The following is a 15,831-nucleotide window of genomic DNA, read 5'->3' on the forward strand; positions in this document are numbered from 1 at the left end:
ATCCTTATTTTAAAATATCAATCTTTTTTTTTTTCCTTAGCAGTGCATGTTCCATGCCTTTTTTGTTTTTTTTAAACCCGAACATTTTATCTGGTTTTCAAAAAATATTTTTATTCTAGTATGAATTCACATTCATTTTATTTAGTTGTATTAAATAAAAGATCTTTAATCCTCATTCCCCTTTTTCTTTCATTTTTTTAAAAAATGCTGGTCTGCTGGCTGTTATGGTTCCACAGCCACAGACTTCCCGCCCACTTTCCCAACTGGAGTTCCTGCACTTGTATTTAATAGGGATGAGCCGAACACCCCCTGGTTCGGTTCGCACCAGAACTTTCGAACGGACCCCAAATTCGAACGAACTTTAGAACCCCATTGAAGTCTATGGGACTCGAACGTTCGAAATTAAAAGTGCTAATTTTAACGGCTAATATGCAAGATACTGTCCTAAAAAGGGTTTGGGGACCTGGCTCCTGCCCCAGGGGACATGGGTCAATGCCTAAAATGTTTTTAAAAATGTCCGTTTTGGCGGGAGCACTGATTTTAATGACGATTAAAGTGAAAAAAAAGTGAAATATTCCTTTAAATGTGGTGCCTGGGGGGGGGTGTCTGTAGTATGCCTGTGAAGTGCCACGTGTTTCCCGTGTTTAGAACAGTCCCTGCACAAAATGACATTAAACGGAAATAACACCATTTAAAACTGCTTGCGGTTTTAATGTTATATCTGGTTCCTGCAATATGGTTGAAAATCATTGAGAAAAATGGCATGGGTAGCCCTCCCTGCCCATTACCAGCCTATTTGGGTCTTGTACGCATATTAAGGGGAACCCTGTACCCATATTAAAAAAAGGAAATGCGTGTGGCCCCCAGGCCCTATATACTCAGAACAGCAGTATACAGGCGGTGCAAACAAGACAGGGACTGTGTAGGTTTGTTGTGTTAAGTTGAATCTGTTTGTAATTTTCAACTGGTACATTTTTAAAGTGTAGCTCCAGTCAAAAAAACTATTTTTAAGCTTTTTGGAAAACATAGGGAAGGGTTATCATCCCTGTATAATTTGTTTTGTCGTCCATCTTTTTTCATCTCACTTGCTGTTGTCTCCTTCCGTTTGCAAGTAGGAGATGTTTGTAAGTTGGATGTTTGAAAGTAGGGGCCTGCCCTATATGCTCTGCAGAAATGGCGGAACAAGGTGTTGGTTTTGCCACAACATTGTAAGCCCTCAAAGTGACTCTTGGTGGGCGCTGGAGCGCCCTGCTGTGAACGATTATATCAAGAATTGTAATTACATGCCATTGTTGAACAGTGGTAGAAAAATTGACCTTTGGTGGTTGTGGTGCTGGTGCCACAACACTATAAGTCCTCACCGTTACTCTGGGTGGGCACAGGAAGGGGCCCTCCTGTGAAATATTATATCAAGAATTGTAATTACATGTCCCTGTTAAACAGGGGCAGAAAAATTTGGCCTTAGGCAGGGCTGCTGGTGCCACCACACTGCAACCTCTTCCATATACTCTAGTTTTATTGCAGGAATTAGCCCTGCTGCAAAGCATTGCATCAAAAATTGTACTTAAACGCCCCTGTTAAACAGGGGCAGAAAAATTGGGCCTTAGGCACTGGTGCTGGTGCCACCACACTGCAACCTCTGCCATATACTCTAGTTTTATTGCAGGAATTAGCCCTGCTGCAAAGCATTGCATCAAAAATTGTACTTAAACACCCCTGTTAAACAGGGGCAGAAGAATTGGGCCTTAGGCACTGGTGCTGGTGCCACCACACTGCAACCTCTGCCATATACTCTAGTTTTATTGCAGGAATTAGCCCTGCTGCAAAGCATTGCATCAAAAATTGTACTTAAACGCCCCTGTTAAACAGGGGCAGAAGAATTGGGCCTTAGGCACTGGTGCTGGTGCCACCACACTGCAACCTCTGCCATATACTCTAGTTTTATTGCAGGAATTAGCCCTGCTGCAAAGCATTGCATCAAAAATTGTACTTAAACGCCCCTGTTAAACAGGGGCAGAAGAATTGGGCCTTAGGCACTGGTGCTGGTGCCACCACACTGCAACCTCTGCCATATACTCTAGTTTTATTGCAGGAATTAGCCCTGCTGCAAAGCATTGCATCAAAAATTGTACTTAAACGCCCCTGTTAAACAGGAGCAGAAAAATTGGGCCTTAGGCACTGGTGCTGGTGCCACCACACTGCAACCTCTCCCATTTACTCTTGTTTGATAGCAGGAATTAGCCCTGCTGCAAAGCATTGCATCAAAAATTGTACTTAAACGCCCCTGTTAAACAGGGGCAGAAAAATTGGGCTGATGGCATCAACCAGAACCAGAAATGTTCTTCCAACATATCAGCGGAGGAGGAAGAGGATAGACAATCAACATAACAGGACAGTCACTCAGCATCAGCATAGGCAGTCTTGAAGGGATGTGGTATTTCAAAAAAAATTATTCGGTTACATCAGCTTCAGATGCTTGGTAGCTGTGGGTGATCCAAGACTGATTCATCTTGATGAAGGTCAGTCGATCAACTGATTCGGTGGACAGGCGCACCCTGTGATCGGTAACAAAGCCACCAGCAGCACTGAAGGTGCGTTTCGAAAGAACGCTGGATGCAGGACAGGCCAGTAGCTCAATTGCATACTGTGCAAGCTCTGGCCAGTGATCCATCCTCAAGACCCAGTAAGCCAGAGGATTTTCGGTGGGAAAGGTGTCCAAGTCTGACCTTGCCCCTAGGTATTCCTGCACCGTGTAAATCAGACGCTGGCGATGGGTGCTGGAACCGATCATACCTTGGGGCTGCGGACTAAAAAATTGTCTGAAAGCATCAGTCAGACGGCCACCTTCTCCACCGCTCCTTCTGACCGATGCCTCAGCAACACGTTGTCCAGGACCAGGAGTTTGTAACCTCCCAGTCTCTGGGAACGCGTTGCACAGACCTTTCTGCAAGGCCTCCCGGAGATGTCTCATCCTCTGCTCCCTCTGCGATGGCAAGATAAGGTCGGCAACCTTACCCTTGTACCGTGGATCAAGGAGAGTGGCCAGCCAGTAATGGTTCCTCCCCTTGATCCGAAGAATACGAGGATCCTTCCGCAGGCTTTGCAGGATCAGGGAGGCCATGCAGCGTAGGTTAGCTGAGGCATTCGGTCCGGAGTCCTCTGGGTCACTAAGGACAACATGATCCGCAGCTACCTCCTCCCAGCCACGTACAAGTCCACATGTTTCTTGGGACTGTAAATCATCCCTACAAGACTGCTGCTGCTGCTGCTGCTGATGCTGAGTGCCAGCCTCCACCTCCATGCTGACACAATCATCCTCCTCCTCCTCTTTCTCCTCCTCATCCTCTTCCTGTGTGATGGGTGGCACAGCAGGAACACTGTCTGGATAAAGGGGGCCTTGAGAGGCAAGGAAGTCCTCTTCTTCCTGCCTCTGTTCTGCCTCAAGTGCCCTGTCCATTATTCCACGCAGCGTATGCTCCAAGAGGTGGACAAGAGGTACAGTGTCACTGATGCATGCACTGTCACTGCTCACCATCCTTGTGGCCTCCTCAAACGGTGACAGGACAGTGCATGCATCCCTGATCATGCCCCACTGGCATGGTGAGAAAAAACCGAGCTCCCCTGACCCTGTCCTTGTGCCGTAGTCGCACAGGTACTCATTGATGGCCCTCTGCTGCTGGTGCAGCCGCTGCAGCATGGCCAACGTTGAGTTCCACCTGGTGGGCATGTCACATATAAGGCGGTTCTTGGGCAGGTTCAACTCCTTTTGGAGCTCAGCCAGCCGAGCACAGGCATTAAATGATCGGCGGAAATGCACACAGACTTTCCTGGCCTGCTTCAGGACATCCTGTAAGCCGGGGTACCTGCCCAAGAACCGCTGCACCACCAGGTTAAGGACGTGAGCTACACAGGGCACATGGGTCAGTTGTCCCTGTCGGAGGGCGGAGAGGAGGTTGGTGCCATTGTCACAAACCACCATTCCTGGCTTAAGCTGGCGTGGTGTCAACCACCTCTCGGCCTGCCCCTGTAGAGCTGACAAAACATCCGCCCCAGTGTGGCTCCTGTCCCCCAAACAAACCAGCGCAAGCACGGCATGGCATCGTTTTGCCTGCATACTTGCGTAGCCCCTGGAACGCCTACGAAGCACCGCTGGTTCTGAGGACAGAGCACTGGAAGAGGCCATGGAGGAAGAAGAAGAGGAGGAGGTGGAGGAGAGAGGTGTGTCACAACCAATAGTAGCATTTTGGAGGCGTGGTGGCGGAACAACCTCCAACACTACTGCACCTTGTCCTGCATCCTTCCCAGCTGCCAGAAGAGTGACCCAATGGGCCGTGAAAGACAGGTAACATCCCTGTCCATGCCTGCTGGACCATGAGTCAGCAGTAATATGCACCTTACTGCTGACCGCCCTGTCCAGCGAGGCAAGGACATTGCCTTCCAAATGCCGGTAGAGAGCCGGAATCGCCTTCCGTGAGAAAAAGTGGCGTTTGGGGACCTGCCACTGAGGAACCGCACATTGTACAAACTCACGGAAGGGGGCCGAGTCTACCAACTGAAAAGGCAGCAGTTGAAGTGCTAGCAATTTAGCCAAGCTAGCATTCAACCGCTGGGCATGTGGATGGCTGGGAGTGAACTTCTTTCGCCGGTCCAGCAGCTGGGGCAGGGACATTTGCCTGCTATAATCGGACGTGGGTGTACCGCTAGCAGAGTTCCCAGAAGCACTTGGCTGTGACACACCTAATTCTACACCTTCATTCCTCTCAGAGCAGGTTTCAGAGAGGACTGAAGGTCTAGTGGGGTTGGAGATGACAGCTGATGAGGAGCAAGGAGAGGTCCGCTTTGTTCTTTGGTGTGGGTCTTTGAGGTACGCTTGCCAACGAGCTGCATGGCAGGTCAACATATGTCTGGTCAAGCATGTGGTGCCCAAGCGGCTGATATTTTGGCCACACGAGATACGCTTGAGACATATGTTGCAAATAGCAGCGGTGCGATCTGATGCACTCGTCTCAAAAAAGGCCCACACCAAAGAACTTTTAGAATAATGCGCAGAGGCAGCGCCCTGCACAGGCGGAGCTCTGCGGTGTGATTCAGTCGTTGTGCGGCCCCTAAGCTGGCCCCCGGAGGGCATCCTGCCTTGTTGGACATGTGCCTCCTCCTCCTCCTCCTCCTCCTCCTCTCTCCTTCCAGGCACCCACGTGGAGTCAGTGCCCTCATCATCCCCTCCCTCTTCATCGCTGTAGCAAACCTGGCAGTATGCTGCAGCTTGTGGAACATGACTGCCAGATTGCTGTCCTTCTTGAGCATCCCCTCTCTCTGCGCTCACGCTACTGCCTTCCTCTAGCTGAGTGTCATCATCAGAGCCCACAAAACACTGGGCATCCTCCTGGAGCATGTACCCAACACTGTGCTCAAAGAGTTCAGGAGACTCCTCAGGAGGACGTGGTGGGTCTAGGGAAGGAGTCACTGATGATGACATTGAGAGGAGGGAAGACGATGCGTTGGCAGCTGCTTTGCTAGTACCCTGAGACTGGGTGAGAGAGGATGAGGAGGATGAAGAGGGCTTGGTCATCCACTCTACCAAGTCGTTGGCATGTTGCGGCTCAACATGTCCAGCTGCCGAAAAGAAGGACAAGCGTGTCCCATGGCCACGTGCTGATGACAATGCACCGCGTCCACGACCAGCACTGTTGTCTCTAGACACAGAGCCTGCTTGCCCTCTTTCATTGGCTCGCGCCTGTCTGCCTCTCCTTGCTGGCCTTCCAGACATGGTAATGGCCTGAAGGGAGTTGGGTAAAACAGCAGTTGGGTAGTGTATATTGTGCTAGAGGCACACAACACCCACTAACTTCTGCAGATGCCTTTATTATAGAACACCAGAGATAAAGGGGTATATACAGATGTATACTGTGCTGTGCTGGAGGCACACACAACTTCCAATAACTCCTGCAGATGGCAAGTGGTCTCAAATAGAGAACAGCTATGTAGGTGGATATAGCGGTATGTACTGGGTACAGAGCACGCAGACAGCACGCACAAGCTCCTAACACTACTGACTGCAAGCTCTATTATAAAAGATAGATCACTAGCTATATAGGTGAGGTGAATATATAGGTGTATACTGCGGTCAGGGCATGCAGACAACAACCACTACACAACAGCAAGATCGAAAATCGGCCGAAAACTATTGGTGTGTACTGTGTTGAAGGTACACAGAACACCCACTGCTTCAGACGCCAACACACTACACAAGGCCGCCACGCTGGCGGCCTTATATAGTGTGGGGCATGCACTACACAGCCTGAGCTATGATTGGCCACAGGCATCCTGCCTGTGGCCAATCATGGCTCTCCTCGCTGCTGGCGCTGCGATTGGCCAAGCATGCGGGGTCACAGTGCATGCTTGGCCAATCATGAGCCAGCAATGCACTGCGCCATCGCAGTGCATTGTGGGCCGTGAGCGCCACACGAATTTGGTGCGAACGGACCAAAATGTTCGGACTTCGCCGAACGAACGAACAGCCGATGTTCGAGTCGAACGTATGTTCGACTCGAACACGAAGCTCATCCCTAGTATTTAAGTTGCTCTCCTCCTGAGAGCAAACGGGCCAGTAGAAGGAGCTGTGAGCCCCCAGCGCGTAGCTTGTACGTTCTATACTCTGTGTCTGGATGCTTGCTGAGCACTGCTGACATCACTTCCTCTCCCGTGTTCCAGGGTGTTTAGCGTGGAGCTTCCCACACCGTGTACAACACGGACTAGCTGCTAAAACAACCAGGACTAACATCCCTACAGCAAAAGGACTGCCAGCGGAGCCTGCACCCTATCACCAACACTCTCCAGGATTTTTTAACTTTTGATGGACATCACCACTTTATGAACCTTCAAACCAGTAAGTTAAAAAACTAATATATATTTATGTGATAGAACTACTGGAGTTGGCACCTCCAAAAAAAACCCTTCCTGTCTTTTTTGCTTGTATACTGAGGTTATGGACACCCTCTGAGGATGGCTGCCTTCTCACCTGCAAATAAATAGTGACTGATTTTAATGAGCCATTTAAGCTAATATTGCACCATTCTAATAAGACATTACAGAAACTGGAGCACAGGAATCCCTTCCTTTCTTTAATATAGAGCAATCCAGGAAATCAGGAAGCCAGAGGTCAGTGTAGTCAGAGACAGCAGACAGGATCAGGAACCAGAAGGGATGTCAGCCAGGTAAGTCTTCAACAGAAACAAAGAAGGGAGTCTCTAGATATGTTGATCAAGGTGAAGGCATAGACGATATAAACCAGGTAGTTTAAATAGCCAGAAGGAGCTAGCTGAGGGCTTGTCTGACGAGTGGGAGATGGTCAACAGGTGCGTCACTGTGGAACGATGAGTACTGGCAAGTAACCGACAGCTGAGCAACCTGAGCACAGAGAAGGGAGGGCTGAGAGCCCAGCCCTGACAGACGCTTAGTGCACCCAATTCATCCATCTAAGTGAGATCTTATGCTATTTGAGCCCAATCTGTTTGATTTTGGGCATTTTTAGCTGGTAAGTGAACACCTATGAGTTGATGGTGGGCTGCACTTTATTTATCAAGATACAATGGTGCTGATAATGTACAAAGTTTACTCAGAGTTTGTGACTAAAGGGTTAAGGAAGGTGTGGACTGTTTTCTATTAAATGGACACTATAGGGTTGTTTTACTAAAACCGGAGAGTGCAAAATCTGGTGCAGCTGTGGTTGGTAGCGTTCGGCTTCTAACTTCACCTTGTTCACTTATGCTTTATCAAAAAACCTGGAAGCTGATTGCTTTCTATGCAAAGCTACTCCAGATTTTGCACTCTCCAGTTTTAGCAAATAAACCCCTTTGTGTTTATGTTACAGAGAGATTGTTTTTTTCTAAACTCTGAAGTGCAGAGTTACCTATGTATTTTCATGTTGATGCAGGATTTGTCACAGGTTTGAGTTTATTATTTGTGGTTTGAGTGTCATATTGAATAAGGAATAGCCTTATATGTATTATTACATATGATTTTATTATGAACTAAAAATAATAATGATAGAAAATGTGTGGGTTTATATGTGCTTGGGATATATATATATATATATATATATATATATATATATATATATATATATATATTTTTTTTTTTTTTTTTTTTTTTTTTCATTGCTTATTTATGAAATTTTGTTAAGAATTACAAGCAAATGTAACATTCCAAACATAATATAGGATGAAGTTACAATGATAATAAGAGTCAAATATTTAAGATACACATAGTGTTCAAGTTGTCTGAATTATAGTATATAGATTAGAAGAGAGAAAAAAAAGGGGGTTATGGTTTTACATCATGGTATTATATGGGTCCAGAATATATATTGGCATTGAACATCAGATCAGTTTGGTGATCTATTCACAAATATCTGCTGGGTTATCAGTGACTTATGTTCATCACATTATGGGAAGTTGTACCTCTATATTGTATTCAGAAGAGTTCAGCTTTCCCCAAATAATATCAAATTTTGGCAGGGAGTCCTCTATAACCGCTGTAAGATATTCCATCCTATGAATATCTGCGATGACTGAAAGAAATTGTGCAAAGGTAGGAGGGGTGGTAGTTCACCAGCAGTTCAGTATAACGCGTTTAGCTGCCAATAAAATATATGCCATCAGCTTATTGAGTGACTTAGCGATTTTCTTAAGGGGCAGACCTAGTAAGAGATGTATAGGTTGAAAGGGAATGGGTTTTTCCAACACTTTTTCCAAAAGGACAAGCACTTGTGACTAGAAGGGGGTGATAATAGGGCATTCCCAGAATATGTGATAGTGGGTGCCTAGAGAGGAACCACATCTCCAGCAGTGACTGTAGGGTGAAAGTTTGTGGGTTGCTAAGAATTCGGGGGTCCTATACCAGAACGTTAGTATTTTGTAAGCCGTTGTGCTTGGGATATTTTTACATAAAAATGTTAATATTTCCTATTTAACATATCGGGACTATTGTATGCAGCAGTCAATGTCTGGGGCGTGATGTTGGCAGTGAGATGTCAGATTGATGCCTATGTGGGTAGTCATCATAATATTTAAACCAGTGGATATTACCCTTATTTATTAGCTGCATCAGATGGAGTTTGTCTTTTGCATGATTTAGCACCATGACTTCTCAGGAAGAGATTTCCAGTGTAGCTTTTAAGGGTCCCTTTACACTTCTCAGCTGTGGTACATTCAGGTGCTCTGGCAGCCAATTCATTTTACATAACATGTTCATTTGTGTACATTAACACAATTCCTCAGAGAGGATAAGTCTGACTGGGCTTTAAATCATGTTTGATAATAATCACATGTATTTTATTTTAGCAATGATTTTTGGAAATATACAATGATTTTTGGAAATATACAGGAGATAACATTTACCTCATTCGACATTTCATATGTCTCATTTGCATTTGCTGGCACATTGTCTGCATTTTCCTCATGTCCAAAACCTTCTTCATTCTGAAATAAAAATTACATACTTATTAGAATTAGAGTGCATGCATCTGCATATTGCGAGCAGTAAACAAACTCATTCTGTTTTATATAGTGAGTTATATAAGCAAGATTTTTTTTCCCACAAATTTCGTTAAAAGGGACTTAATGTAGACACCCTTTTTTAAAGCTGACCTTAAAGTGTTAGTAAACCCTGCATTCACTATATCTGTTCTCCCACAGTACATAGAACACGGAAACGCAATTATTTTAGTAAATATAAACTGCTAAATACCTTTTCTCATCAGTAGTATATACTGTAGCTGTCTTTTGACTTATATTAGTGTCTGGATAAAGCTGGTAGGAGGCGTTTTCATTCTACTCTGACTGTCCTATGAGGCTGCATGACCCATGACCCTCTGTCTGGAGAGTGCTGATTGGCCCTGTGCTGATCACATGCACTATTCCAAGAGCAAAATAAACTCTCTAGCAACAAACACCAAACTGAACAAGGGTGACTCCAAATACTCTGTCTTATCAGGTGATGGATTGGGGGCAGTGGAAAAGGGGAGGATCAGAGAAGACAGAACAAAGCCGTTTTATACAATGAGCAGGATTTACCCCCTAAGGTCCCCCAGTGAGTATAACAAGCATGCTTTAATGCATATGCATTGTTATGAACCTTATCTCCTGCATGCACGATACGAAAATTACACTCATGTGCTGGTAAAAAAAGATCTCAGCAGAAGGATTTTATTTTCCTACAGAATTGTGGTGTAATTTTTCAGAATGGCAACATGGGAGTAGAAGTCCAGGTAGCACAGAGGAAGAACAAAAACTGATTAAACTGAAGGTGAAAAAGTAACATGGACAGCCTGCTTGCTTATTTCTCCCCTTTATATATTATTGTCGGCTTGACTGGGTTGGGGGGGGGGGGGGGACGTTTGCATCACTCTTCAGTGAGCCCCCTCATCACTTGCTTTAACTCCCGGACCTGACACAAGCACCCCCTATTCACTTGAATAGGTTGTGATCTGCAGTTGTACAGGGGCTTTAATACCTGCCACAAATCATTGAGGACATGACATGTTTATACCCCTGACCACTGCCTCTGCATCTAAAGGGGGTAGTGGTTGAGGGACAGTAAAACCATGGCTCAATAATGAGGTGTTACTGCCCCCACATCACCTGTGACTAAGCCCCAATAGTGCAGCCAGATAGTGTCTGAGATCACCACCACACCAGATAGTGTCGCCAGACCAGTTTAGCTAAAATCAGATCAGACTAGTACACCCAGCAATAGTTTTCTTGACCACTGCAAACAGTTTAATGGAGCTGATGATACGGGCATTAATCTCTATAAAAAAAAGTTGGGTCTTTTTGTTTATCTTGCCAAATGCTTCTGACATTTGTGCAACACATGTTTTATTACTTGAATATATTGATTGTGGCACATTTTGCATTGTCTTAGGAAAACAAAGAATTATGGAATGTTTGGTTTGTCAAAATGTTATGCCAACAGTTAAAGGCATTAATGGAACCTAAATAAGGCTTTAGTTGAGATCATTTTTTCACTCCTGTAACAATTTTTTGGATAAAATTATTAGTTTACTATTTTGGATACTCACACAAGAAAAGTTGGAGAAAGATGCTTTATATGTTGGCTTTGTGAAAAATATCACAGAAATAGAATGTGTAAGTCTGTTATTTATTTTAGGATATAGCACAGCAGTATACTTAACAGGATTAAACATGTCACATCAGTTCAATGACATTTACAGCACAGTACAAAATATTGTGTTAATGTTAGAAGTAGATTGTCCTTAAATAAATATTAATTGACATAAATTGAGTGGTTGCCATTTTTACTCTGCTTGTTGGGTTTAGTGCAGCTACACACTGGAGATCTTCAGCTGCCATTGACCGTGTATGGGCTTCTATTGTGTAAAGGCATATTATAGAAATATAGGGTTACCCCAAAAGCATGCCTGCCTATCCCAAGTTGAAAGCTCTGTTAGATTAGAGTTAGGGAATACACTCGAAAGAGGTGGCTTGGCTCAGCAATGGGGCTTCACATACTGTATATTTGCAAAAGTATAAAGCAAAGCCTATATTTTTGATGCACATTTTTGAAACAGTTTAGCCTTTGTTCTTGTGGTGACTAGCTGGTAAGTGCGCTGGGGAAATTTTCTGTAATGTATTATTTTACAGAAAACCTGAAGAGACAAAAGTTTGGAGGCTACCTTTCTCTGATCAGCTTTTTCTGCTGCCAAAATCTTAGTGTTGCACAATTTTGGCGTGGAACATTTACATTTTTGGTCTGGAGAGTATTCTTTTTAGGATGACTTAAGTATGTAGTTTAAGAGTTATTTAGTGTTATGGCTTATTCTTAAGCACACTTTAGAAGTTAAATGTTGCAGGCTTTGTTTTAAGGGCACTCTTTTGGGGTGGGGTGGGGAGGGGGTTAAAATGTTAAAAGTTCTCTTTAAGAGTTATGTTAATTAGGGGGTAGGTATTAAGGGCTTGATTTAGGAGTTGGGTAGTAAAGCAGATTTCCCAAGAAACATCCCCAAACAAAAATAGCTTGCAGAGAGCCATGCAAAAAGTAAATGCTTAAAACAAAGTAAAAAAAAAAAAAATACCTTGCCCTCTGCTTCTAAAGTGTCCAAGAGGTGTGGGTGATGTAATTTTGCCCTACTGCTGCTTCCTAAGAAAGCTGGGTGTTTAAACTCTTTACAGGCTATGGACAAGTCAATGATTACCCAAGAATAATGAGTCATTCACCAATCTCTAGTCACAGCAGAACCCACCAACAAATATCCTGCACACAGAGGAAAGTCCGTTCATTTTGAACGTGGCTCCAGGTAGCCGGGACTAGCGAAGGAAGTCAATGTTGCTGCCTTCAATGGCAAGATTGACACCTTGCTGGCCCCGTCACCTGGTATGGACTTAAAGGGGAAGCCCTACTCCGAAAAAACAGCGTGGGGGTCCCCCCAAGGTCCAAATAAGACCCTTATCCGAGCATGCAGCCCGGCCGGTCAGTAAAGGGGGTGGGGACAAGCAAGCGCCCCCCGAGCCGTACCAGGCCGCGTGCCCTCAACATGGGGGTGCTTTGGGAAAGGGGGGGGCCGTGCGGGCCCCCCACCGCAAAGCATCTTGTCCCCATGTTGATGAGGACAAGGGCCTCTTCCCGACAACCCTGGCCGTTGGGTGTCGGGGGCCTGCGGGCGGGGGTCTTATCGGAATCCGGGAGCCCCCTTTAATAAGGGAGCCCCCAGATACCGGCCCCCAACCCTATGTGAATGAGTATGGGGTACAATGTACCCCTACCCATTCACCTGTGAATAAAATGTAAATAAAACACAACACACAAGGGTTTAAAATAATTTATTGCACAGCTCCGGGGTCTTCTTCCGTCTTGGGGGTGTTCTCGCTGGACTCCTCTGCTATTTTCTGCTAGCACTTTTAGCGGAGGAGCCGACTTTCTTCTTCGTCGCCGCCCGGGGGGCTTCTTCTGACTTCGGGAGTCTTGTCCCCCTCTTCGGGGGTCTTGTCTCCCTCTTTGGTTCTTCTTGCCGGGCCTCCGCTTTCTTCCTTTAGCTCTTTTACTAGCGGTGGCCCAGTCTTCAGTCGCCACCGCCTCTTCTTCCAACTTCGGGGGTCTTGTCCCCCTCTTCGGGGGTCTTGTCCCCCTCTTTGGTTCTTCTTGCCGGGCCTCCGCTCCTTCTTCAAGCTCTTTTACTCTTGTCCCTATATAAGTCGCTGTGCAACATGTCCCTGTCATTACGGCCAGAGACAGCGTTGAGTCAACATCTCAAGGAAAAAGAAAAGAAGAGAAGAGAAGAAGAGAAGGCGGTGACAGAAGACCGGGCCTCCGCCAGTAAAAGAGCTGGAAGAAGGAGCGGAGGCCCGGCAAGAAGAACCGAAGAGGGGGACAAGACCCCCGAAGAGGGGGACAAGACTCCCGAAGTCGGAAGAAGACCCCCGGGCGGCGACGAAGAAGAAAGTCGGGCTCCTCTGCTAGTAAAAGTGCTAGCAGAAGATAGCGGAGGAGTCCAGCGAGAAGACCCCCAAGACGGAAGAAGACCCCGGAGCTGTGCAATAAATTATTTTAAACCCTTGTATGTTGTGTTTTATTTACATTTTTTCACAGGTGAATGGGTAGGGGTACATTGTACCCCATACTCAATCACATAGGGTTGGGGGGCCGGTATCTGGGGCACCCTTATTAAAGGGGTTCCCGGATTGTGATAAGCCCCCCACCCACAGACCCCGACAACCAAGGGCCAGGGTTGTTGGGAAGAGGCCCTTGTCCTCATCAACATGGGGACAAGGTGCTTTGGGGTGGGGGAGCCGCATGGCCCCCCCTTCCCCAAAGCAACCCCCATGTTGAGGGCCCTCTGCCTGGTATGGCTCAGGAGGGGGGTGCTTGCTTGTCCCCACCCCCTTTCCTGACCGGCCGGGCTGCGTGCTCGGATAAGGGTCTTATATGGACCTGGGGGACCCTCACGCCGTTTTTTCGGCATAGTGCTTCCCTTTTAAGTCCATACAAGGTGACGGGGCCAGCGACACTTCAATCTCACCGCCGAAGGTGGCGACATTGACTTGCTTCGCTAGTTCTGGCTACCTGGAGCCGCGTTCAAAATGAACGGACTTTCCTCCGTGGGTAAGTACGTTCATTTCAAAAGTACGGCGGACGGCCGCCATAGTCCGGTTGTGTGCGGGCAGGTCCGCTCGTTCGGAAAGTCCGCCAGACTTTCCGGCGGTTTGTCCTCCAGACTAAGTCCGCTGGATAGTCTGATTGTGTGTACGTGGTATTAGTGTTGCTTCCAAATGATAAATTGCCCAAAGTGGGATCATCTCATTGAGGCGCAATAAGAATAACAGTTTTTCATTGAAGCAATCAGAACATTGAGTCAGTCAGATCTGACACAGTACACACTAATTTCCAAAGCGAAACAAATAATAGGGCCCAAAATTGTTATCCTACCAAAATCTCAAATTAATCTTCAATCACTGAACCACGAACATCACAGACTGTCCCAGAAGAAATAAATAGTATGATGTTTTATTAGTCTATTTTTATCTACCAAGTTTTTGTAATGCAAAAGAAAATCCACACAGAGCAGAAGGGCAATAGGCCAGAGAGCAGCCCAACATGACATATCTATGTTGGCTTCCCCTTTAGATTTTGATATGTTGGGTTATAAATAACTAAAGTTCCCAGTGGCATCTCTAGCTTTCATATTTAGGGGGGGCACATGGGGGAACAAGGACAAAAGTAAGGGGGCCAACCATAAAACGCAAATTATATATATATATATATATATATATATATGTATATATATATATATATGTATATATATATATATATATATATATATATATATATATATATATATATATAAACACACACACGCACACATTTTTATTAAAAAATAAAAGTCAGTGGCCAGCAGGACCCACAGGTAAGTGGCCAGCTCCCAGCAGGACCCACGAGCTGTCGAACTGTGGGTCCTGCTGGCCACTGACCTGTGGGTCCAGCTGGGAGCTGGCTGCAGACCTGTGGGTCCTGCTGGCCACTGACCTGTGGGTCCTGCTGGGAGCTGGCTGCAGACCCATGGGTCCTGCTGGCCACTTACCTGTGAGTCCTGCTGGGAGCAGACAATAGCTAATGGGCCCTGCTGGTCACTGACCTGTGGGTCCTGCTGGGAGCCGACCATGGCATGAGGGTCGGAGGTCCTGCTGGCCTGTAGGCCATGGGCAGCTCCCAGAAGGAATCACAGGCCATGGGCAGCTCCCAGCAGGAATCACAGGCCATGGGCAGCTCCCAGATGGAATCACAGGCCATGGGTAGCTCCCACTCCCAGCCGGAATCACAGGCCATGATGGGCAAGGTAGATGAGCTGTATGGGGGAGATCGATCCTGTGGGCGTGTTAGGGTGTCTCATCTTGCTCTGCAGATTCAGAGTTCAGCACTGTCAGCAGGACAGGATGAGTCTTCTCTCATCCACCTTCTCCTTCCTTGCACTGCTGCTTCCTGCCAGTCATGGGGGCTGGTCAGTGATGTTGCTTCTGGGGTCTCCACTCCACAGTACTCTGTACTGCAGCCACCAGGCGCGCCCAGGCCAGCCACGTGACGTGGTGTCCAGGCAGGCCAGGCAATATCAGACCGCGGCGATAGGAGTTGTAGCACGTAGGCTCAGGCTAGCTGCGCTGCTCTCCTCTCCTTAGACTGACTCCACCACCAGGGAGCAGGGAGCTTGAGCACGCAGCTGCCGCGGACTGTCAGATTGCCTATCACATATTCGTTATCGCATTAAACCCTTTGATTGCCAGTAACACACACACACACACACACACACACACACACACACAC

At 46.5% G+C, this 15,831-nt stretch overlaps 1 protein-coding gene across 1 annotated transcript in view; it reads right to left on the minus strand.

The window, feature by feature from the left end:
• Positions 1–15,831, minus strand: part of SNCA (synuclein alpha) — a 143,857-nt gene that overhangs the window by 38,588 nt on the left and 89,438 nt on the right. The window contains exon 5 of the mRNA XM_077476553.1: positions 9,399–9,479. Coding sequence (XP_077332679.1) covers positions 9,399–9,479 — 81 coding nt within the window. The remainder of the gene's footprint in view (positions 1–9,398; positions 9,480–15,831) is intronic.

The sequence above is a fragment of the Lithobates pipiens genome, unplaced genomic scaffold (assembly GCF_037356315.1).
Source record: "Lithobates pipiens isolate NorthernLeopardFrog02 unplaced genomic scaffold, aLitPip1_a1.2 Scaffold_13, whole genome shotgun sequence".
NCBI classification, from domain to species: domain Eukaryota; kingdom Metazoa; phylum Chordata; class Amphibia; order Anura; family Ranidae; genus Lithobates; species Lithobates pipiens.